Source organism: Chiloscyllium plagiosum, chromosome 34 (genome assembly GCF_004010195.1).
Source record: "Chiloscyllium plagiosum isolate BGI_BamShark_2017 chromosome 34, ASM401019v2, whole genome shotgun sequence".
Taxonomy (NCBI): Eukaryota; Metazoa; Chordata; class Chondrichthyes; order Orectolobiformes; family Hemiscylliidae; genus Chiloscyllium; species Chiloscyllium plagiosum.
In genome coordinates this window covers 22,877,865-22,903,409 of record NC_057743.1, presented here as the reverse complement: position 1 = coordinate 22,903,409, position 25,545 = coordinate 22,877,865, and the positions used below count along the sequence as shown (strand labels likewise).

Sequence of the window (25,545 nt, the reverse complement as noted above, 5' to 3'; positions counted from 1 at the left end):
GAACTAGAGAGCATAGGTTTAGGGTGAGAGGGGAAAGATATAAAAAAGATCTAAGGGGCAACGTTTTCACACAGAGGGTGGTTAATGTTTGGAATGCGCTGCCCGTGGGAGTGGTAGAGTCGGAATCATTGGCGACCTTTAAGCGGCATTTGGATAGGTACATGGATGGGTACTTAATTTAGGTTAGAAGTTCGGCACAACATCGTGGGCCGAAGGGCCTGTTCTGTGCTGTATTGTTCTATGTTCTATGTTCTATGTCAGTAAATTGGATGTAAGGTTGCATCAAAAGCCAAAGATATTATAACCAGGTCAGGACACGCAAAAAAAACTACTCTGTTCTTCTTTGAATATTGCCATGCATTCAACAAATAATTCAGGTAGTGCCTTGATTTACCATCCAATTTGAATATCATCCCCACTGATGGCATGTGGCTTTGTTGGTACTGTGTTTTGATGGTGCGTTTACCTATCTGTCCTGACCATCTGCTAGTGATGCATTTGCTCAGTACTGATATTCTGACGATGCAGTATTTTCTCAACACTGCCAGTCCTATTACTGTGCCCAATCAGCACTGCCCTACTGACAGCTGCTGCTTGGGGAGTGCAAGACTCATTGACTGATTCCAGATTCAATAAAATACAATGAAATATGGACCGTAAGAGAGCTGCTGTCACTGGAGAGGGAAAGCAAAGTGTTTCTAAGGGCTATCTTTTTTTTAACTGTCTCTGTACCCACCATGCAGGGATAAGCAGACAGTAACTGGAGCAATGTTTAATGTTCTTGAAAGGTGCTAGATTAACACATGACAAAAGCTCCATTGTCGACCAGTTACCTAGTGTGCTGCTGTTCACTTCATGTGAAGTTTAAACAAAACTACTTTTCCTAACTTTGTAAATGACATTGATTAAGTAACTCCATTCCTTCCCACTCCAACCAGGAAACTCGGCTGAGTTCTCTTCATGTTTTCAATCCGATCTTTGGAAAGCGGAGCCAGATCAATCCACCAGTTCTAACCCGGCCTATTCTTCAGTCTTTGCTGCTTCCGATTATGGACCAAGATTATGCAAAGGTCTTACTCCTGATTGACGATGAACATAAGGTAATTCTGGATGTCATTTTGAGACTGATGTTAATTCAAAAGGCTTGCCCTCTCAGTATTAATTAGCGTTCTTGGCAATGAGTTGTAGTATCGACATCTACATTTTGTGGCACTGTTTCAGATCAGTAGGATGCATTGTTGACTTGTCTGAGTGCCAGAACAGTTTCCATATCTATACTAGTTATTCATGTGTCACAGAAATAGATTATTAATCAAACCACCACTTGTTGAGCCCGTTTTTAGCTATGTTATGAGAAATGCTTGGGAGCCGTTTTAATTTTTTCTTTCATCTGTGCTTTGCACTGATCCTTGTTGACACTAAGTTCTGCTGTCACTTTACTACTTTGTCTCAACAGTGTGTTTGCAAGCTGCTCAACTATAGCAGGCTTCATAGTGAGCATATTCTTGACTTCACCCAGTGCCACTCATTTACTGTTGTTAGTTAAATAATCACAAGTAGGAACTGATGATCTCTCTCCCTAAATCAGGTATACTGTGTTTACTAGTAACACACTGGTTGAGAATATTTACCTGGCCATACCTCCTATACTTTTTCTGTGACCATGTGCTGGTCCTTGTACTGAATATTGTCTCATGACAAATTAGAACGAAGAAGGAGGTCTAGCTTTGCTGTTTTATTATCATTGCAGGTGACAGTCTTTCCCTCTAGTAGAAATATTCTGCAGCAGCTCCAGGATTCTGCACCTGTAATTTTTTTCTACCTTGTGGATCCTGTTTGGGGGAAGTTAAATGGATTCCGTCTCCACAAGGTAGTGTTGTCAGTTTTCCAAACCTCTATTGAAACAATTTGCAGTATCGCTAATGTTTTGTCTTCAAATATGTTACTGTCCAAACATGTTTTAATTCTGATCTAGGTATAGCACATGTGGGTAAGTATGGTAGCTAAATTTAGGCACTCTTTGTGTAAATAGAATATAAACTGTGACCTACTCATCGGTAGTCTTAAGATCTGGAATGTGATTTTAGTTAATGTTGTGGATATATGTTGGATGTCTTTCTATAAGTGGAAATTAAACAGCATAATTATATGTGTGAAATTAACTTAAATGTCTAAGGTAAACTTTTGAAATACTTCCTCAAGATATGAGGAGTGGTTTGGGTATTATTGAGTAGCTTTTGAGACTGTTTTGGAAATTATTTTAAAAATCAAATACATTGGTTGGAAACTGGAGTTGCAGCTGGGGTAAGGATGGTAGATGTCTTTTCCAACATCAAATGAATGAATCAGTTGTGTTTTCGTAGTAATCGAATGCTTCACAGTAACTTTTATTGATGCTGTCGTCTTATTCAATAATTATTAACCTCGACCTCTAAATCACTAGTCCAGTAGCATAACCAAAATATTATTGAATCCAATATATAACCAGTGCACAGATGAAATCTGGTCCACTAACAAGTACTCTAATGTAGTTTGTACGTTGCTTGACTCCTAATCCAATGATGTACTCATCTACCATATACTTGCACTGTCAGGGCCACAGCATTTTCTGGTGAAAGTGATGTGTTGTTCTGTTTGTTCCCTCATGATTTCCACCGGGTGAATTAATCTCTCTCACTGGTTTGGGAAGGATTTGAGTTTCAGAACAGCTGGGGACCATCGTAAATTATGCTGCAATCAATGTGTAAAGAACAGGTTAACTTTTGGTTTTGTGGCATCAACGGAAGTGAAACTTCATTGTCTTTGGAAATGGTGTCTTAGAGAATGAGAACAGGCCTTACCAGCGAGCAGTTTAATAGTGATTTCCTTTCCTGCAGGATCTTAGGACAGAGGAGATCTGGGAGGTGGTGATTCCAACAGAAACACAAAAAATAGTGATTGTGAAAGGAAAACGTTCGAATGAGCATGTGCACTCTCAAGGTCGTGTTATGGGAGATCGCAGTGTCCTCTACAAGGTATTGGCAGCAGGATCATGTCATATTACCAAGTTTCAAACTCCCATGTGTGTAACTACGAAATGTTACTTATTTTAAATATTGTACAACATGAAAAATTCCTATTTAATTTTAATATTAAATGTATGTTTTCAGCAATAAGGTGTTCAAATATGCCATTGACCATAACATGCCATTGCTTTTGCATGCAATATTAGTGCACCATTGGTCTCTATCTGCAATTTGATACAAATCAGTTTCTCCACCTTGGCTTTACCATACAGTAAAGAGCCAACTGTAGTTTGAGTCTTACCTGGGGTTAGTGCACACAAAGTAGTGGCTTGTCTGGGATCAGTCTCGATTGTGTCTGATATCTCTAGGTAACCAACTGAACAGTTGAAAATCAAGAATCTAAATATGAGCAGATGCAGTCTCCCCTGACTGGCAAATATATCTGGATTTTGTGATTTGGTCTACTTGACTGATTAATTAGACTCCGGGAACCAGTTTGCAGAGGATGTATGCTCCAATCAACACCACCTTCTGGTTGCCATCCATTTCACCCCACCTCTTCAAAAAAAACTCCCTTGGCAACATATCCATCCAGGGCCATCTCCGCTGTCGAAATGAGGCCATGTGCAAACTGGAGAACAACACCTTATATTCCACCTTGGGAATGGCCTCAACATGGAGTTCACCAGCTTCAAAATCTCCCCATCACAACATCCTCCAATGTCCAGCTCTCCCTGCCTCTTTGACCTGACCTAACCTGTCCATCTTTCTTCTCACCTATCCACTCCATCCTTTCCACTGACCAATCACAATAACCCCCTACCTGCATCTACCTATCACGATCCTACCTAACTTTTCCTCAGCCACACCCCTCCCTCTATTTATTTCTAAGCTCCCTTCCCCCTCCCCAGTCCTGATGAAGGATCCCAACCCGAAACATTGACTTTCATGCTCCTCTGAAGCTATTTGACCTTCTGTGCCTTACTAGCTCCACACTTTATTGCCATTTTTCAGACTGTCTTCTGTGTAATCTGACAATTGAATCTTGTTTTTCAGTATCTGAATCCTAACTTGCTGGCAGTGGTTACTGAAAGCGTTGATACGCATCATGAACGGACCTTCATTTGTGTCTACCTTATTGATGGGGTGACTGGACGAATCATCCATGAGTCTGTGCAGCGGAAAGCAAGGGGACCAGTTTATGTTGTACATTCTGAGAACTGGGTGGTGGTAAGGATGTGGAATGTGGTAAACTGTAAATCTGTGGGAGTCTCTGCCCCCGAATAACTGATTGTTCCGAGCTTAAACATGCTCATCTTAACAAATTACCATTTAGTGGACGGACTTAAGGATTTCTGACTAACTCCTAACCCCTTGTCCAGTTACCTCTACCTTTTTATACCTTCCTCTGCATTTTTAAGAACTGTTTAAAAATTCAGTTATTTAACTGTCTTTCAGTTTCTGCCCTGGCATTCCCTGTATTTCTTTTCTGCTCCATGTGCATAGAGGTACCTTGGTTTGTAAAAAAAAAAATGTATAACGTATATCTGCGTCTTGTTGGGTTAGTTGGTTTCTGGTGCAACTTACAGTTAAGCCCAATCTAATCAACTAGTTTCCGTCCATTTGTTCTTTCAGAGGGAGCTGTTGCACATCAGTTGGAAGGGTTAAAATATTGATTCAGTATTTTGAGCAAGTTTGGAGTTAAATAACGTGATTGTGTGGTGAAGAAGCTCTATTTAGTCATAGTTGTAGATTTCTCATCTATTGATTTTGATTTTGAGATTTAAATTTTGCAGTAATTGGGGGAAACAAAATGAAGTTCTACACCAGTGTTTGCAGTATCAACCCCATCACTGCACCCCAATCAGAATCTCAGTGGGCTGCATTCTATAATGTCTTAGCTATGGGCACAAGATTTCAAGTTGGGGGGCATGTGATCTTCTTTTCTTATTTCCTTTGCAATAAATATGTTGTGTTGGGCATTCTATCAGGGAGGAGAAAGAGAGGTCTGCAGATGCTGGAGATCAAAATTGAAACTTTATTGCTGGAACAGCACAGCAGGTCAGGCAGCATCCAGGGAACAGGAGATTCGACGTTTCGGGCACAGGCCCTTCTTCAGGAATGAGCAGAGAGTGTTCAGCAGGAGAAGATAAAAGGTAGGGAGGAGGGACTTGGAGGAGGGGCGTTGGAAATGTGATAGGTGGAAAGAGGTCAAGGTGAGGGTGATAGGTCGGAGTAGGATGGAGGCGGAGAGGTCAACAAGAAGACTGCAGGTCAGGAAGGCGGAGCCGGGCTGGAGGGATTCGGCTGAGACAAGGGGAGGGGGGATGAAGAAACTGGTGAAGTCCAAGTTCATCCCCTGTGGTTGGAGGGTTCCCAGTCGGAAGATAAGACGCTCCTCCTCCGACCGTCGCGTTGTTGTGGTTTGGCGGTGGATGAGTCCAATGACCTGCATATCCTCGGTGGAGTGGGAGGGGGAGTGGAAATGCTGTGCTACAGGGTGATTGGGTTGGCCCAGAGGTGCTCTCTGAATCGCTCCGCAACTCCCCCTCCCACTCCACCGAGGATATGCAGGTCATTGGACTCATCCACCGCCAAACCACAACAACCCGACGGTCGGAGGAGGAGCGACTTATCTTCCGACTGGGAACCCTCCAACCACAGGCAATGAACTTGGACTTCACCAGTTTCTTCATCCCCCCTCCCCCCAACTTGTCTCAGCCGAATCCCTCCAGCCCGGCAACGCCTTCCTGACCTGCAGTCTTCTTCTTGACCTCTCCGCCTCCATCCTACTCCGACCTATCACCCTCACCTTGACCTCTTTCCACCTATCACATTTCCAACGCCCCTCCTCCAAGTCCCTCCTCCCTACCTTTTATCTTCTCCTGCTGAACACTCTCTGCTCATTCCTGAAGAAGGGCCTGTGCCCGAAACGTCGAATCTCCTGTTCCCTGGATGCTGCCTGACCTGCTGTGCTGTTCCAGCAATAAAGTTTCAACATTCTATCAGGGACTTGGGTACAGCCCCAAAAAAGTCAAAGGAACTATTTTTTTCCTGATCTGTACTGTTCCTTAGCTGTAGTTAATCCAATTTAGATTCTCTGCACTGTCTGGACTATGTACATCAATTCTAATTCTGTTCTGTTATTCCTTTCCCACCACTAGTACCAGTACTGGAACACCAAGTCCCGAAGAAATGAAATGACAGTTTTGGAACTATATGAGGGAACAGAGCAATACAATAGTACCGCGTTCAGCTCACTTGATCGTCCTTTCTCTCCCATCATTTTTCAACAATCTTACATCTTCCCTTCAGCCATCAGTCTTGTGGAGGCCACAATCACAGACAAAGGCATCACCAGCCGTCACCTGTTGAGTAAGTGACTTTTGGGGTCGATGGTGGTGAAGGGGAAATGCCACTTGACTAATAATCTAGAGGTCCAGGTTAATGCTCCAGGAACAAAGGTTGAAATCTCAACATATTTGGTTGAATTTAAGTCCAGATAACAAATGTGGATTTGAAAGCTATTCTCCGTAATGGTAACTGTTATCTTAAAATAACATCTGGTTCACTTCATGTCATATTGGGAAAGAAAGTTACCATCCTTACTGCAGACCCACAGCCATATGGCTGACTCTTCCTACTCCTGAAATGGCTTACCAAGACAATCAATTATGGTAGTTAAAGGATGGACTAGAAATCTTGGCTTTGCCAGTACCACTCATAAGCATGATGGGTGAATTAACCCTTTTCTGTGCTCTAAGATTCCACAGTTCAAGACTTCTCATGGTTGATCTGGGTTAAATTACCTTTTTGTTCTCTACAATTAATCTCAGACTGTGTTTCTCTATCTTTCAGTTGGTCTGCACTCTGGAGGAATTCTTTCTTTGCCAAAAGCATTTCTAGATCCTCGACGGCCAGAGGTTCCATCTGAGCAAAGTCGGTGAGCTGACAAACTTTCACTTTCCTAGATTGGGCATGGATGTGTTTATGGTGCAGAGGCATTGTCTCAAATAAGCGATATCTGGTGTATACAGAGGAACTTCAATTGTCCGAATGAGATGGGCGGGTAATATTTTGTTTGGATAATTGATTCAATGCCCCTCCTCAGGGTTTTCTGAAGTTTCCCTTTTGCTCACTCTGCCTGCCTTGCTGCCTATCTTTTGTCTCAGGGTTTGTTTGTGAGCAACCACACTTGTGTGTAAGAAACCTGCAGCATTGCTGAAGCCTCCTGCTTCACCCACTCCAACCCACCGCCTCCATCATTCAATGGGATTGACATAGCGAGCATTTGCTATGTCCGCTCCCTGTTCAGGAGACTAAGCAGCAGCACACCGCGTGTGCGTTTCTTCTCCTCCTGCACCCCCACCCCCAAACACCAACCCCATGAGGCAATTAGATTTGTATTTAGTTAGTGCTGTTGTACTGTTTTGAACTACCAGAAATTAAAGCTATTTTTTCTTAATCCTTTTATGTTATCTTCAGGGAAGAGAACTTGATTCCATATGCTCCAGAACTACCAATCCGATCAGAGTGGTATATTAACTACAATCAGTCTGTTTCCAGAGTGCGGGGAATTTATACAGCTCCTTCTGGTCTGGAGTCCACATGTTTGGTCAGTATGCAATGCAGTCCACATATGGCATTGCATTTTCAGTTTACAATGTCTTCTATCAAAGGACTCTGCCATTCAACCCATTTAAGCTTTTTTTTTACTGTCAAGTGAAATGGCGATCTCAGGGATTATGGATAATATGCTAATTGAGAGAATTTCTCTTCACTACTTTTTATAAATTACATGTGTCATGATCCATAGATTAATAGGATGTGAGATCTTACTGCTTTATTTTACATTCATCCAATATTCAAATCCTTTATTTTGTTTCCTGCTTCAGTTCATTATAGAGCTTGAATGTTACAGATGACACTGCTGATGGCCTGGTGTTAATTTACAATAGATGAAAGAATATATCCAGTGGACATGTTTGATCCTTCCCTTGTCCTAATTCCCAGAAGAAACAGCATTTGGCCAATCTATGAACTCTAATTTTCCAAAAAGTGTTGTCTTTTTTGAAGGATCAGAAAAGTGGGGTCACTGAAGAAGAATCAGCACAGTGCTCTTTTTAGAGTACCACTATCCTGAGAAACAAAAGTCAATCAAACTTAAAGAATATGTACAACATTCTCACCAGTTGAAAATCCTATTAGGAACAGGTATCCTATGGCAGCAATTTATATAAGCAAATGAAAGTGTATATTACAGTGACACATATGCTTCGTATCACAATTTAATTACTGTCTTTATACACTAGATATCCCAGGTTGTGTAAGCTGTCAAGTGTATTAATGGACACTGTTTGCTCTCCAGTGTCATTTAATATCTTGGCAAAGAAGTGCAGCAGGCCATCAGAACAATCTGCGCCTTGTGCTGTGACAATCAGAAGCTATACTAAACTGCATTGTGGTCTGATCTTCCACATCCCAGACTAGTGTCAGATAAACGTGATTTGTATTTATGGTAGAGTTCACCAAATGTCACCAATTAGTAATGTTGAAATCAATTTGGTGATTTTTCTTTTTTATTGTAGGTTGTTGTCTATGGACTGGACATCTTCCAGACTCGCGTTTACCCATCAAAGCAGTTTGATGTTCTAAAAGATGATTACGACTATGTGCTTATCAGCAGTGTCCTGTTTGGGTTGGTTTTTACAACCATGATCACGAAGCGCCTTGCCCAAGTGAAACTCTTGAACCGAGCTTGGCGATAGATACCTTTGGCAATGAAGAAAGTGATGTCTTGTAGCAGAGCGGAACAGAAGTTGGGTGTAACTCTAATCAGGGATCTCGATAGAGTTGATACTCATGTACATACAATGTATATTTTTTGTAACACACTCTCACTATGAGAAGCAGAGTGATGGACACTTTCAAAAGTAGATTTTTTAAAAAATTGGTTTAATTGCTGTAAAGAAAATAATTGAACTGTTTCTATTAATCAGAAATTTTTTTGAGATGAAAGGTATTTTTGTTCCTGCAGAGCTTGGAGTTAATAGGGGGCTATTGAAAGTGATGTTATGATTAATAGCAGAGCTGAACTTGAATGTTTCCCAAAACTGTGCTTTAAATCTTTTAGCTTTTGTTGTGTTCTGGAACTAGTTGATATTTAACAATAGAACATGGATGTTGCATCCTGCTCAGGTTCCCCTTAAACATGAATGCTGGAGAGTAGTTTCATTGTTCAGTCATTGGACAAAAGCCTCTGGCTTGTACACAATTTAAGTTATCCACCATTCTGGTTTGTTTCCTCGGCCATTGTTCCCAATGTTCCTTTGTTATACAGATTTTGAAATGTTGTCAAAATGTCTGATTTGTAATGCTGAGGCACTGCCACCAGATGTTGCTCAAGTTGTCTTTTTCATCTGGATAGGCACTGGTTCCACATGGTGTATGGAGGTTGTACTACATCCTTCGTCCTTGGGCATTATCTTCAGTTCCAACACTCCTAAGTGGACAATAAATTGGCAAATTTTATTTTAGTGCCATGTTTCTGTTGATTTCCTCCCAGTGTAATTAACAATCCCATTTTGCAGTGTTGCATGTTGATGGTATTCGTGAGGAGTGGTTGTTAGATGATTGCTGACTGAGTATTTACATTAATTTGAAATAGTTGTTCATTGTTTCGATTGAAATTTTGAAGTTTGCGTGCAAAGGAGATGTGGGGTGTGTGTGCATGTACCTTGAGCGTCAACTGACAAATGTCTTGAAATACAAAAATATACAGAAAAATTTAACAGTTGCAACTTGCAAGTGTACCCTAGGAATAGAGGATTTTGATTGTTGATTATTTTAATTTATGACGTTTAGTATTTAACTCCTGAAAATCTTGACTAGGTTTTAGAGCCAACTTAAAATGTGCAATGGTTGAGTCATTGAACAGGATTAATGCCTGATGTGTGAATATCTGAGATTCTAATCATGTGCCCAAGTTTCAGCATTGTTTTGTGTGAAATGGGGTTAGAACGACAGTGATCTTTGGGTTAGTTACATGTCTTTCCCGTTCCTGTAATTCTATTGAAGTCATATCAAAAACATTGATACTTGAAACTAATACATGGAAATCTGTTAAATAGTAAATATTAATTTGTTTTATGGGTTGTTTTTGAAACCATGAATAAAATGTTACTGTAACATGGAAATTGTGTTTTTGAGCTTCAGGTGGAGATTGAAACATTTTTCTAAATATTATGCTTTCAGCAGTTAATACATTAACGAGAACTAAATCCACAGTAATGCTTCCTAAATAGTTTTTAAATTCTAAATCTAATGGGAGAAGTCTCATGCAGTAAATATCACTGTTGGTGTCTGCTTTCCAACAGTGAGTTTGATTGTAACAGCTGATCTTTCATTTAATATCCAGTATGTGTTCCAGCTGAAATGCGTTTCCACCATCACTTTGGAGGGTCCCTAGACATCCTAATACAATGATAGCGTCCCTGCCCATGAACAGGGAAACCTGGATTCAAGTCCTACTGCTTCAAACCTGCGTGATAACATCCCTGAATGGCTTGATTAGAAAAATAGGTATGAGGTTGTCTTCAACCATATTTGGAGTAAATACATTAAATATATCAGTGAAATAGGAAGACCCACAAACAGCAATGTAATGAGTAACTGTGTTTTAGTTGTGTTGGCTGACAAAATAGTTGGTTAGGGCTTCTATGAGATATTCTTTTTCCAATGTGCTGTGGAATCGTTTGCACCACTTGGGCGGGTGGGCAGACAGACCCTCTAATGCTGCAGTACACTCTATTCTGCGTTGAACTATCAACCCACCTTATATGTTCAAGTTTTGGGCATAAGGCTCAAACTCTCAATCTTGCAGCTTAAATCAGGAATATTATCTCTGAATCAAGTCTGACACAATATAAAGGTTAGCATATACAGGAGTAAATTAAAGATGAATTTTAAGAATTTCCTCTAATTAAAGATGTGGACTTTAAGGTCCTCTATTAATTTCTTGTTTTTCAACTTAAGGAAATTAAAATGTCAACAGTTTTGTTTTCAATGTATTTTGATGTATAAGTACTTCTGTTAACTCAAATATTCTTCTCACAACCAAGAGCTCTGGATGTTTTCTAATTAACATGTTCAGAGATTTTATTACACACCTTTGAATCAGGTGAACCTGGGTCTGCTGGCTCAGGGTTAGGGACACTACCCCTGTCATCAGACCCTTTCAACCAAGAATTATGGGATGAAGCTAGTATGGTTAATGTACATTGTTGCACACTGGCTAATTTCTGCAGTGTACTTTTTACATAATTAATATAACATTCCCATTTTAGCAGTATTTCTTTACATTTTTCCAGCCCTCTTTCCAGTTAACATTAAGTACCTTGAGGGTTATTGGGAGATTATAACTAAAACATAATTGTGAACTGGCCAGGAAGGAGAAGCAGGACATGTTCATAATGTTGCTTTATTGCTATGGCTGCTAACTGCAGGTTTTCAGTCGACAGCTGGTTCGACCTTGTATTAGGCGCTGCTTTGGACTCTGTTTTAAAGAATTGTTATTCTTAGACGTGATGAGGCAGATTTACAAGAATAATACTGGGGCTGAAAAAGTCAAGAGGACAAGTTGGGGAAAATGCGTTGGAAATGCAGCTTTTACACATTGAATAAAACGGGGGTGTGAGGTAGGTTTTGCCCCAGTCCCGCCCCCTTGTTTGCGAAAGACCGGTTACAGAGATCGGCTTGTATTCCGTGAATTATGAAAGACTGGTATGGGGTGTTTGAAATGGTTAAAATATAATTAAGAAGGCAATTCATTTCATGTCATAGAACTCATCTGAAGATTATAAAACGCTGAGAGTGCTTTGGGTAAGGAGTTTAGGGGTTACGGAACTGAAACTGATAAAACTACCGAAGTTACATATACGCTGTCCTGAAGCATTGCTGGAAAGAATGACGGCTTCTCTGTTTCGGCCGCGCCCACTGAGCAGTGCAGGCCGGGGTCAGCGGACCGGACGGTTTTGTGTGACACACCAATGGGGAACGGTGTTAGGCCGCCCGGAGTGTTTAGTGTGTTGCACCAGAAGGGCTGTGGAAGATGGCGCTCAACTCGGCCCCGGCTCCGGAACCTGATCCGGACTGGAGTGCTGCGGTCCGTCCGCTCCTTGCCGCCTCCTATTCTACCTTCGAGCCGCGGGACATCTCTCAGCTTTTCAGCTCCATCGTTAATAGGTAAAGTAGGAGCGCGAACACACACCGGCCCGAGAGGAAAGGGGTTGGGATGCAGGGTTCCCGGACGGGAGGGCCCAATAATGCGCCCCCGGAGTCTCGCAAATTCTCTGCGTTCAGGCTTGAACTCACTGGCTGCACATTCAGTCCCGACTTTGAGTAGGATGGCAGGGGCGGAAGTCAGGGGGGAAAAAAGACAAGCGTAGAACCTTCGGTCTGTTCGAACAGCCGGGAACTTTCTAGCATCCGAAGCGTCGAGGGGGTGGGGCTGGGGTAAAATGTACCTCCTGTTTTATTAATGTATAAAAATTGCATTTCTGAAACACCTTCATTTTTAGAAAAGCGTCTGAGGCGTTTCATGGATATTCAAAGTTGAACTAGTATCTATTGGCAGGTGATGAGCATAGAGTCAGTTTCTACAGCATAGAAAGACCCCTTGCTCCATCATGTCTGCGCCGGTCATCAAACATCCATCTGTTCTAATCCCATTTTCTAGCACTTGGCTGGTAGCCTTGGATTCTGTTGCGTTTCAAGTGTTCATCTAAAATACTAATTAAATATCTCCAGGGCTCCTGCCTCTACCACTCTTGGGCAGAGAGTTACAGATATCCACAGCCTTCTGGGTGAAAAGATTTCTTTTTGAGTCTCATCTGAACATCCTGCTCCTTACCTGAAAAAGAGGAAACGTTTCTCCCTACCTACCCCATGCCCCTCAGAACTTTGTACACCTCAATCAGATCCATTCTCAACCTTTCCTGCTCCAAGGAAAGTAACCCCAATTGATCATCTTTCTCTTAGCTGAATTTCCCCAACCCAGGCAGCATCCTGGTGAATTTCTTTTTGAACCCCCTGTAATGCAATCATGTCCTTCCTATGGTACAATGAGCAGATCTGCTCACAGCACTTCTGCCTAAGGATATATACAACTCAAACCTTCTTGCCATTGCATTCAATGCCTTGAGTAATGAGGCAAGTACCCCTTATGTTGCCTTAACCATCTTTATCTTCATGTCTTTCTGCCTACAAGGATTTATGGATATGCAGTCCAAGGTCCTTCTAATCCTCAGTACTTCTAGGGTCCTAACATTTCTTGTGTACTCCCTTATCTTGTTAGCCCTGTCACAATTCTGTTTTAGATAAAAATGCATCAATGCTTATTTTTGAAGCTAAATCCATATATCGTGTAATACAAGCTTTTCCTCATTGCTATTTGCCACATAACCAATTTTAATCTCATCTGCAAATCTACTGACACGCTTCAATTGTCACCCACTGTTTCCTGCCAGTAGGCCAATTTTGGATCCAATTTGATGGATTACTCTGGATCCCATGGGCTCAATGTCTTAACTAGTCTGCCATTTGAGACATGGTTTTTGATAATGTTGAGGTCCATTTAGATATTTTCTGATCAACCTATTCAACCGTGTTATGACAACTCTGGTGCAAGTAGGATTTGAACTCAAGCCGCCTGGCCCTACTACAGTCCCACAAGAACCTCACTGAAGTCATGTAAACGTCATCAATTGTCCTCATCTACACACCTAGTCACCTACTCAAACTTCAATCAAGAACTTAAAATTCACCTGCTGATTTGGTGAGATTTGAACTCATGACCCCAGAGGATTAACCTGGGTCTCTGGATTAATAGCCCAGTGGCATTAGTCGCAAGATCTCTCTTTCCAGACAAGTGCTCGATTTTGAGAGATATTTGAAGAGCATTTTAAAGGCTGTAATGGAGTTGGAAAAATTTGATTTATTGTCACATCTACCTAAGTACAGTCAAGGCAGATCACAACATATGAGGACATACAGATCATAGGGTGATTGAACAGAGCGAGGCATCCCAAATTACAGCTGCACAGGAGGTGCACAAAAGGAAGATCAACGTCAGATTTGGTATCTGAGGTCCATTCAGCAGTCTAATAACAGCATGGAAGAAGTTGTTTTTGAACTGTTGATACAAAATGTTAAACAAACCTATCCTATATTCGACTGAAAAGGTTGGAAGAGAATATGACGGGTGTGGGAGGGTTCTTTGGCTGCCTTTCTGTGGCAATGAGAAGTATAGGTGGAGTCAATGGATTGGAGGTTGGCTTGTGTGATAGTCTCCGCTGTGTTCAGAACTTTGTGTAGTTTCTTATGGTCCTGGGCTGAGCAATTGCAGTACCAAACTGTGATGCACCCCAATGCTTTCTGTGGTGCATTTGTACAAGTTAGTGAGGATACTTCGGGACATGTTGAATTTCATTAGCCTCTGAAGACAGATCATTGGTTATTGTTACTCCTAGGAACGTGACACTCTTGACTCCCTTCACCTCCACTCCATTGATGTAGATAGGGGTGTAACCTCCTCCTTTCTTCCTGAAAGGTTGAGGAGAGGAATACTGGAGCTTGTGTTCCACTGGTTGGGGGTAAGGGTGAGAGTATTCGCAAGAGATGGCAGTCAGGAATTTTAGGCATGGGTAGTATAGTAATAATTGTTTGCCAGTCATCCATTTGACTTAGATTTGTATCTGTTCTTTTAATTCCCTTTTGGTTAAACACCTCTTGTCAGGTCAGGGCTCTAAACTGAAAGCAAATGATGGTAAGTTTGTACAATTTCCTTCATAATCTAAATAATAATCTCTAGTACTGTTTTGGTGCAGTGGTCACATCCCTACCTCTGAGCCAGGAGTTCGAATCTCAGCTGCCCCAGAGACATCATAACCTGTCTAAGCAGCTTGATTAGAAAACATCTGTAAATGCATGCTATAAGATTCTTTTGCTGGGGTAGTTGTATCTCTACTGTGAGCCATGGTTTCAAGTCCCATCTGCTCTATAGGGGTGTCACAGCATGTTTGAACAGGTTGATTAGAAAATATCTAAACCATAACGTCTGGGGTTTCCTGCAGTGGTTGTGTTCCTGCCTCAGAGTCCAGAGGTGTGTGGTAATGTCTCCAAATTGATTACTGAATATCTAAACTGTGATGTCATGATATTCATTCTGGTAAATGTGTTGTTTCCCTTCCCTGAGGGTTGTCTAAAACTGAATACGGGTGGAATCTACATTAATGAAACCTAATGTTTTTCCCTTTATTCCAGGCCATTTCAGATAAAGGCTTGTTTCAATAGTCTAATGTTCTTTTGTACCCATGTGCTAGCTTTTGCTATTTCTTTTCCTATTGGATATCCAAGTCCTGTTGCTTCTACACGGTTTGATATTTAACATTAAGAAAATAGTCTGATTTGTCTTGAATGGAAAGAAAATGATCTCTCTTGCCTACATTTAATTCCATTATCGTTATGTTTCCCCACTCACTTACTATGATTTGTGACTTATTGTTTCCATCAACACAGCTTACTATATCTAGTGTCTAGTACTAACCTTTTTATTCACAAATTTGGGTTTCAAGCTTTCTCTGCTTCATCAAACTCATTGATATGAAAAACTGAGTCAGTCTGCAATTTATCACCACAAGGTTGTCTGTGTTTTCATAAACTCTAATTTTGATCATTAGTGTTGAAATCCCAGTTTAGGTATTTTCTAATCAGCTTGGTCAGTGATGTTATGTCATGCCTCCTGTCTCAGAGATATGGACACTACCACTGTGCCATAAGAGTCCTCATTATATTCAAAGTAAATGCCTATTTTAGTTGATTATCCCATCTTAGAGTTTCCCTCTATTTGATGCAGCCCTACAAAATGTACATAACCAGTTATAGTTTTTAAAGCAATATGTTTCTGATCACAAATTGTGAACAGTAAGCATCCCTGTATACTTGGCCATTTAATGATATAAACTGTTGAAAACAACAGTTCACAGTCTTATTCTGATGCACCTGAAGAAAGCAGACCAAGCATTCAGCTATTATAGTTAAAACAGATGCGTTCAAAGGATGACCGCTGTTCTGAAATAACATGGATAAATAAACTTTTTTTGGTTTAAAGTTTTTGGAGTGCATGTATTTTTTTATTTTGTGAAATATATCAGAAATTATAACTGTGGTCCACCTGCTAAATGTTTGCAGCCTGAACATATGGTGTGCTAGTGACAGGTGTGGTTACATAATCATAACTGAAAAATAAACTAATAGTAGAGTGAATACATATGGAATATAAATAGATTGAAACTAGATGACGATGCATATCATAGTTCCTGTGTCTGCTCATATGCAGCGCAGTATGATTCTGCAATTCACTTCAGTGATTTGCAGTTTAATCTTGCCATACTAAAAAGAACACAAACCTCATGTGAAGTTTCTCTATCCATTTACTATAATGAGTTAATGATAGTGAGCTTATCTATTTTGTTCTGCCTTCCACTTGAACTATTTTGGTGAATGCTGTGACGAGGGAAGTTGTGCCACTTGATTTGTAATTGCTGTTCACTAGGTTTGTTGTTGTGTTTTTGCTGCCTCGCTTGGGCAAGATGTTATAGCTCGTTGAAGCGAAAGCTTTTCCAGGTACAATGGTACGATGAGACACGGTGTTAAAAAACACTAATTATCCTCTGATTTGGAACCAGTGACTACTTGTGGAACCAACTCCAAAGTCTGTAAATACTCTGAAAAATGCATGCTACAGAAGAATACATTTGTGACACTCGTGTCAGTATGGCACCTACTTTCTTTGGACTATTGTTGAAATGAAATTGATACTATTGCGTTGGTTAAGGCCTTGTGTGCTGTCTTGGGTGGATGTAAACATCTGATAGTTCTTTTTGAAGAGGTGTAGGATTGTTCTCCTCAAGTCCTGGATGATATTATTTCTTAACCAACAGCATGAAAATAGCATTTAGTGGCCATTTTTAAATGTTGCTTATGGGAGATTTGTATGCAAATTGATTGATTGTCAGGTATCTTGCATTATAGCAATACCTGCTTCGTGCTGGAAAGAGTTTTGTAAGATGTTGAAAATTACTATGAATGTACAAGTTATTTCCAATCTGTGCGTCCAGAGTAGAAAGGCACAGGCATTATCATGATTTTTATTTAATTCGTTCTTGAAATACGATTATTGCAAGCAAGGATTGGCATTTATAGCCCATCACCTGCTTTGCATCACTTACTAGTGCAAAACCCTAAAGGTTAAACCCTTTGATCCAGGACATTGCCTTGTATTTCAGCTGCCATTGATTGTGTTTTCTGTGACATATTTCAAGAATGCAAACCACTGCAGCAGTCGTTGTCATCTTTGATCAGCTTTAGATGTAATTCTTTGATCTGAGGCAGCCAAGCATCAAGAATCTTGGGCTGTAATTTTTGTTAGAGTACCTCAAAGAGAAGCCCTGCATTAAACTTAAAATATGCAAGATCAATGTTGTCCAAATGAAATTGCTCACAGTTGTCAGTATAGGAATGTTGACTTAGCCATTGGAATCTAGTTTAAATTTTAAAGACTGTAGATTTTTGAGCTAAAGAGATCAAGATATGGAGTAAAGGCAGGTTAGTGGAATTGAGGTACATTTCAGTCATGACCTAGTTTTGGGGAACAGGCTTGAGGATTTGATTGGCAACCACCTCTCTTCTTAGACATAGGATGTAGGAACAGAAATGGACCATTCGGCCCATTGAGTCTGCTCTGCCCTTCAATAAGATCATGGCTGATCTGATTTTAAACTTCATCTTCCTGCCTTTTCTCCGCAGCATTTGATTCCCTTCCTAATTTAAAAATCTTATTTCAATATTGAATGTATGAAATGATCCCTCTGGTACAATCCTCAGAATAAATTCCTCCCCACCTCTGCTCTATTCTGAGATTATGCTGTGTAGTACTAGACTCCACCACCAGGAGAAATAACTTCTCTGCATCTAGCTTGGCAAGGTCCTAAGAATCTTGTCTCTCAATCTTCTATATTTCAATGAGTACAGGTTTAACCTACTCAACTTCTCCTCGTAAGACCATCTTTCCAAATCTCAATCTACCTAATGAAGTTTCTCTGACCTGTTTCCAATGCTAGTTGATCTTTCCTTCAATGAGGGGTCCAATCTGCAGCATTCCAACTGTAGTCTTGCTACTACCTTGTATTGTTTTAGCCAGACTTTCTATATTTTTATACCCCATTCCCTTTGTGTTCGCAACATGCGCACATTTTAGGAGATGCTTTACCAACATCATGTAATATAGATAAATATACTTCACAGTTTAATGTTTTAATGTTTTACAATTTAGTAACCACTCACATGGTTAAAGTGATTAACAATTTACAGAGGAACCTATATTATCCGGCATTCAATTATTCAAATATCGGATTATCCTGCAAGATCGCAAGGTCCCGATGCTTGACTAAAGTATGTTATCCGGCATTCAATTATCTGGAATTCAGTTAACCAAACAAAATGCTCCCCGCCTGTGCCCATCAGATAATCGAGGTTCCTTTGTGCAATAAATTCACAAATTAAGGTTCTCATGGGAATACTGAGATATGCCCAGTGACACTTTCTTTTACATGTTAGACATGCATTTAGCTGAAGCTCGATGTGCAACTGTCCACATATTGCTCTTGGCATAAGTATTCTCCAGCTTTCAAACTAGTTTGTTGTTGATAAAGAGTAGCTTCAGGATCCATTGAAACAAATCTGACGCTACCCGAACTCTAATAAAGGCTTGTATCCCTTAAAAAGGGCCTTGTGTGATATTCTACTTGTTGAAGCTCTGCAAATGTTAAATAAATTGAGAACAAATAGTGATCACTGGGACTTTTCTTGATTGCCAATGAATAGCAATCACATCACATTCTTTATGTATTTGTTCCCTGTCAAAAACCTGATTTCTTAGATTGTAAGTAAGGGAAACTGCCTGAATAGCTCTGCTTCACTTTCATTTCAGCATGATTACTGCACACGTCATAATCTGTATTGTAACTGCAAATTTTCAGTCAGTTTTTTTCAAACTCTTACCATCGATTGACTCAAAGTCCCTCATCTCCCACTTGATCACCACCCCTCATTTGCAACTCTGTTTTCCCCTCCCTTTTCCTTGCCAACTTCCACTTTCAAGTGTAAGAATTACAGATCAGGAAACAACCCCTATTACTAGAGGAATTCTTCTGAGAGATTTTCTTTAGTACACTTTTGCTTAAGGTGCAGTTTTGTGGAAATACATTAGGAGTTTTAAATGAAGGCTAACTTGAATATTGCTTTAAAAAAAGGCACATTTTGTCAAACTTTTCATCTTGCACTTGTCACAACATGCAAGAGCACCAGGTTTGAAGGGGCAACTGACAATGATACTGCATGAGAGGAGGCTGCTGATTGTTTGGCAAGTCAACTCCAGTAGAAACGTTGCTGAGGAGAATGTCCCCATTAATGCTGATTGACAGTTAACAGCCAGGCAGATTTGACTGATCAGGTCATTGTCTTGAAAAGTGAACCAGTGAATGAATGTCACAGTAATGTTCTAGCTCTGTATTAGCAAATGTCAAGAGAAACTATAAAAGTTCTTTTCCATTCACTCCAACATCATTCATATCTCTTCTGACAAAGGAGTAACTTATGCTAGGCTACAACAAAACCTGATTGACAGTCAAGTTGAGAGTGATAGGTAATAACTTCCAATTAAAGAAAACTCAACTCTCTCACATTAGTTTCAAAGACTTTATCCTCTTTGATTCTTGACCATAAAAAGTTTTGGGTTCACTGTAGACAAAACCAATCTTATCCCTTTTACAAGATAGGGTCAAAGACTGGTATTCTTGTGAGTAGCTCAGCTCTTTTTTGACGCACAAACGCTCTTCACAAATTGCCAATCACAATAAGGAGCATGATGGAATACTCACTGCTTGTGTTGTTTGATATGGATTAAAGAGCACTTGAAAAACTTGACTCCATTTGGGCAGAGACATTTGTGTAATTTGTCCTGGACACTGGATTCACTAATTGTACTGTTCAAACTGCAACTGCAGCAGTTATTTTGATCTCAGTCACTGAAAAGGATACTGGTAAGTTTGGTACGGCAGAACTGTTAACACCCAAGTTTGCTTTTGCTTCTTAGATCAAGCATTCACAGCAATGTCTTGTTCTGTCATAGTTGCTGAATTGGATCCAGGATGATCTTCTGTTACCATTAGAAGAATAACATCACCACATGGGCTACTCTCAGTTCTACAATTCAACGCATCAACAAATTGGGCAATAAATCTTCAGTCTTTACGTTGAACAAACCTTCCATTGTGTAACCTGGCGCTACCACAATGGTGGTAGGCACCAATCCAGCATTTTAAAACTGGGCATCCATCATGCAGTGGGCCATCAGCAGTGGTAGAATTGTAATCAAACGCAATTTAATTTCATGCACAGCAATTCCCCAAATCTGCCATCAAGTCAGAGCTCAGTCCTATTTCAATAAAGAATGCAGGAGGGCGTACTGGTAGCTGTATCAGGAATATCTAAAAATGAGATGCCATATTTCACTGTGGCTGCAAGAGCGGGTCGGTGTGCCTCCTGTCTCCTTAATGCCTGTCATCATTTAGGTAAAATCACCAATGTTTTACCAGGCCACAGGATGCTCTGACATTAGATGGTTTAACCTGCAGATCTCCACTCCTCAACGGGAGAGGTTGAGAAGGGGAGCCCTTCGTGGTAACCTCAACAGGAAATGAACCCATGCTGTCAGCATCCCTTTGCAGTGCAAATCAGTTGTCTAACCAACCATCTTGTTCACCATCTACAAATCGGGAATGTGATGGAATATTTGCTACATGCCTGGATGGGTGCACCTGCAACTATTTTCAAAAAAATGCTTGACGCCATTATTCTGCTGGTCTAATACCTCATCCACCACCTTCAACACTCACTGCATTTTGACACAGTGACAGCAGTGTTGTCATTAACCAAGCCTCCTTCAAAAGCACCTCCCAAATCTATGACCTCAGCCACTGAAAAGGAGAAGAGCAGTCGGTGCATGGAACATCATCACCTGCAAATTCTTCTCTGATCCTGTCACCATCTTGCCGTGGGACGATATTGTCATTCTTTTGCTTGTCATATCAAAATCGTAGAACTTGCTTACTAACAGTACTGCAGTATCATTATACCCCAGGTACTGCAGCAGTCCAAGAAGGCAGCTCACCACCACCTTTCTAGGGCAATTTGAGATGAACAATAAATGGTAGTTCTGAAGGAATAAAGAAAAAAATTGCCTTGATTGTATTATGCACTTCCTGAGCCCAAATCAAAAAGCCTTTTTGCTGATTGATGGTATTGTAAAGCTTAAGCTGCATTATGACTCTCTTCTGAACTAGTGGTGGAATATAGTTTGAAGGGAATTGATTATTTTGAAATATGAATACTGAAGTGACCCATTGTATTTTTTTCACTTGGTTGGTTAGTTTGTACTTCTATTGATTTGAAGCTTATAACTTGATTGTTTTGTGTTTCAGTGAGAAGCAGATTCTGCATCATGACAAGCAATATGAACCCTTCTACTCCTCATTTGTGGCGCTTTCTGCACATTACATCTCAACAGTCTGTGCACAGAGTAGGTGTTTCTAATTGTTTCTTTAAGTAATACAGTTTAAAGTTATGATTAAAGAAACTACCGCTTGCCTGTCTGAAATCGTGAATCTCTATTTTGACCTGCTTTTGTGTTTAGAATATCCCAAATCGGGGTGAAATTCAGGCGGGCACTATGATTGCAGCATAAGGCAGTGGTGTGATAAGAATATAATAAAAATGTAGGCAATTGGCACGTCTGGGTTTTCCCCCTTCAGCACAGTAACATTTTTGCAGCACTTGGTTGTATTTTGAGTAGTTCAAATGTTTTTGGATATATTTTTTCACAGATTAAAACAGAATCATGAGCACAGGAGGTTCAGCATTTGTTGAAGTAAGATAGCCTGTCATCTTGCTGCAGAAAGCTGGATTTGCTATTTGAATGAAATGCCTGAAAGATAAAACTAGACCATGTTGCCCCCCCCACCCCACCAAGTAATCCATTGCAGACAAACTGACCAGAACCTGCTCAAAATGACCAATATTTCAAACTCAATTTTAGCATCAAGTTACTGGACGCTCAACATACAAACCAAACTCAATCTGTCATCTTCTGTTCTTATCTGATTTGACTTGGGGTGGCACCCTGTCTCAGTGGTTTGCACTGATGCCTCAGTGCCAGGGACCCAGGTTCAATTCCATCCTCGGGTGACTTTGTTAAGTTTGCACATTTCCCCATGTTTGCATGAGTTTCCTACGGGTGCTCAGGTTTCCTCCCACAGTTCAAAGGTATGCAGTTTAGGTGGATTGGCGATGGGAAATTGCCTGTTTCTGCAATTCTACGAGGCTATGCCTGTGTCAGCTCTTTGAAAGAATCAACCAATTAGTCCCACTCAAATGTTTTGCATTGAGAAGATTGCTCCAGGCTAATAGAGAAGAGTAAAACATTTTTCAGTTGTTAGTGTCACAAAGCTGGTCCCTTTTTTCTAAAAGCTGTTCCTTTTCTCCAGGATACTGTGTCCTTGATTTTCTTTCAGAGGGGTCTAAACTGTCTGGGCTCCGATTAGACTAGTTTGGTACAGAGATGAAAAGGATTTTGAGAGGCCTTTTGTTTATATGTAAACAGATGAGAGTTCATGCCAAAGTGGTCATGTTTTAGAAGTGACCTGTACAATGATAGGGGAGTGGTCAGCTCTCTAGGTGAGCATTTCAGTCCAGAGATCTGTTTCCATGCTGTACATCTCAATGACTCTATAACTAGTGAGGAGTTCAACAGTGAGCTGTGTGGAAACAGATTGCTAAAAAAACTCCCTCTCCCTCTCTTTCTCTTTCTGCCCTTCTAACCTCAACCTGTAAGCATCTGATCCATTTGTTTTTACTGTGTTTTAAAGGATTGTTGGGATTGTTGTGTACATTTGGAACAGCATAATTAAGTCTAGTTTTGGTAGACTAAGTTCTGTAGGGGTTCTTTATTCTGTTATTTGTGTTTCATTGTGTTATTTAGTGAATACATTTTTCTCTTTTAAAACCTGGTAGCCAGCCTCGTTAACTTACTCCGGGTAATTTTCACTGTACACTTACGGAAACAAATTGCAAAGTTATGGTCTGGGCTGCCTGCTTAAGCATGTTTTGATGAGTCTGACCTAGCCCATAACATTAGTCCTTAAAATACTTAATGTTTTGGAAATACCAAGTATCCAATGCTAATCTATCTTATTTCCAATATCTATAGTTCCTAGGAATCAGCTGTTGTCTGTTGCAGCTGCATGTAAAATCCTGATTGAATTCTCATTGATGCGCCTTGAGAATCCAGATGAGGCATGTGCTGTTTCACAGGTAATGAATTAAAACCTCTGGGTCTCTCTGTCTGTCTCTCCCTTTTTTAAATTTCTTTTTCTCTTTCTTTGTCCTGTTCCCTCTGTCTCAGTTCTATTATTTTTTTCTTTCTCCCTCTGCTCCTCCCCTCTTTTCATCCTCTCCTCCTCCTCCTTCCCGCTGCTGCTCCTTGCTGATGTGAGATTTGATATTGTGGTACCAGTGTGTCTCGACAGAGTGTGCGGAAGAATGGAAAATGTTACTTAGCTACATACTTGATCATTTGACAGTTTCTCCAGAACGTTCACAACTTTGATAATTGTAAAATCCTAATTCTTCCCTGATATAATGTTTGACCTCACATTCATAAATCAGGATGGTCAGGTGCAGTGGACAGCTAGCTAGTTAATGGCAGCACTGACAACTTCAAAACAATTACCTGTCTCTTAGGCTAAATCATCTTCTTACTTCCCTTACTTGAGGGATATATTGGAGGCAGTTCAGAGGAGATTCGCTAGATTGATTCTAGAAATGGGTCTCTCTTTATGAAGAGAGATTGAGCAAGTTAGCTCTACACACTCTGGAATTTAGAAGAATTGAGAGGCGATCCAGTCGAGTTATATAAGGTGCTGAAGTGGTTTGACAAAGTAGATGTTTGAAAGGATGTTTCCTTCTGTAGAATGGGAGGTCAAAAGGTTTATGCTAAGTTATAGCAGCTTTAAAACAAAGATGAGAAATTACTTGTCCCAAGGGGTTGTGAATCTGTAGAATTCAATATCTAAGTGCAGTGGATGCTGGACATTGAGTAAATTCAAGAAGCTATCAGATCTTTAGTTAATGGGTTGAAAGTTATGGAGATTGGGCAAGGAGTTGAGGTTGGGGCTGAGATGAAATCAGCCATGATCATATCAAATGGCAGAACAAGCTAGGGGGTACTGAAATACCTACTCCAGCTCCTCGTTCTTATGTGCTCAGATTATCTAAGAGAGAAAGGAAGTTTCAAAAATTCCTTTCTTTCACAAACCTCCCAAATCTTATGCCAATTATTGTTGGCTGTTCTTAATTGTTTGCTGTTGGCTAGGTTTTCCAAATTAACATGGACTCAACAAAATGATCCATTATTAATCTAAACAGCTGGTGCTTTTTGTTTCTCGCTTCCATTCTTCTTGAGTGGAGATATTGTATTGGCAACTCTGTCATTCTCCTGCAACAAATTCAATTTCCAAGGAGGTTTGACATTTTTCTTTCTATTCTTCAGGTTCTAAAGTTCTTGTCACCAAATTAACAATAAACAAGTTTTGTTCTATATAAATTCAAACTGATTCAGATTTCTAATTGCACCTGATCCTTATGTCTCATTTGCATATTACTCCATTCTTGCCGATTTTTTTTTTTTTACTTATTCATAGGATATGGCTGTCACTGACTATGCCAGTATTTATTGCCCAGAGGGCAGTTAAGAAATGACCACACTTTCTCTGGATCTGGATTTTTCCTGACTCTTGACATTGGTTTCATGGTCATCACAGATTTCGTTCAATTGAATCCAATTCCCACCATCTGCCATGGTGAGATGCGAACCTGGATCCCCAAATCAATATGGTATCTCTAGATTAACAGTCTAGCGATAGTACCACTAGGTCCATGCCTCCCTGTTTGAACATCTATCGATCAGCATATGATCTGGAATCCTTGGCCTTGCTGTCCTTGTCTCTGCAGATACATCCAGTCCTGCTTTCTACAGTGCACTCTCCATTCAGTCTGCTTTGTTTACTGCATTCCATATAATCAGTGTTTTGTAGACAGTGACAAAAAGCCATCAAAGTCTACTGGACTACTGCTCTGTATCTCAAAGGATGGAAGTTATGCATCTGCTGAAATGAGCCTTAGTCAGGTCCTGTACAATTTTGGGCAGCATTCCTCAGGAAAGATGTATTCACCTTTTGAGATATGCAACATATGTTGGTCAGAATCATTCTGGAGCTCGAGTGTTTAATTGTAGGGATTGGTTGCTGAAAAGTGGTCTGGATTCCCTCTAGCGTTGAGCTTTAGCAGTAATCTTGACCAGAATTTA

The 25,545-nt window shown here is 40.4% G+C and overlaps 2 protein-coding genes across 14 annotated transcripts in view; both read left to right on the top strand.

The window, feature by feature from the left end:
- Nucleotides 1-10,201, top strand: part of emc1 (ER membrane protein complex subunit 1) — a 29,238-nt gene extending 19,037 nt beyond the window's left edge. For 2 of the 3 annotated variants that reach the window (XM_043675856.1, XM_043675855.1), the window contains 8 exons: nucleotides 939-1,100; nucleotides 1,751-1,870; nucleotides 2,877-3,014; nucleotides 4,062-4,235; nucleotides 6,170-6,380; nucleotides 6,864-6,948; nucleotides 7,491-7,620; nucleotides 8,594-10,201. In XM_043675856.1, the coding sequence (XP_043531791.1) occupies nucleotides 939-1,100; nucleotides 1,751-1,870; nucleotides 2,877-3,014; nucleotides 4,062-4,235; nucleotides 6,170-6,380; nucleotides 6,864-6,948; nucleotides 7,491-7,620; nucleotides 8,594-8,773 (1,200 nt within the window). In that variant the 3' untranslated portion in view covers nucleotides 8,774-10,201. The remainder of the gene's footprint in view (nucleotides 1-938; nucleotides 1,101-1,750; nucleotides 1,871-2,876; nucleotides 3,015-4,061; nucleotides 4,236-6,169; nucleotides 6,381-6,863; nucleotides 6,949-7,490; nucleotides 7,621-8,593) is intronic. The other variant, XM_043675857.1, reaches the window with a different exon arrangement.
- A 1,316-nt stretch (nucleotides 10,202-11,517) lies between these two features.
- ubr4 (ubiquitin protein ligase E3 component n-recognin 4) overlaps nucleotides 11,518-25,545 on the top strand; it is a 202,386-nt gene continuing 188,358 nt past the window's right edge. For 7 of the 11 annotated variants that reach the window (XM_043675847.1, XM_043675850.1, XM_043675848.1 and 4 more), the window contains exons 1-3: nucleotides 11,518-12,248; nucleotides 21,605-21,702; nucleotides 23,389-23,492. In XM_043675847.1, the coding sequence (XP_043531782.1) occupies nucleotides 12,115-12,248; nucleotides 21,605-21,702; nucleotides 23,389-23,492 (336 nt within the window). In that variant the 5' untranslated portion in view covers nucleotides 11,518-12,114. The remainder of the gene's footprint in view (nucleotides 12,249-21,604; nucleotides 21,703-23,388; nucleotides 23,493-25,545) is intronic. The other 4 variants (XM_043675854.1, XM_043675853.1, XM_043675851.1 and 1 more) reach the window with 1 other exon arrangement.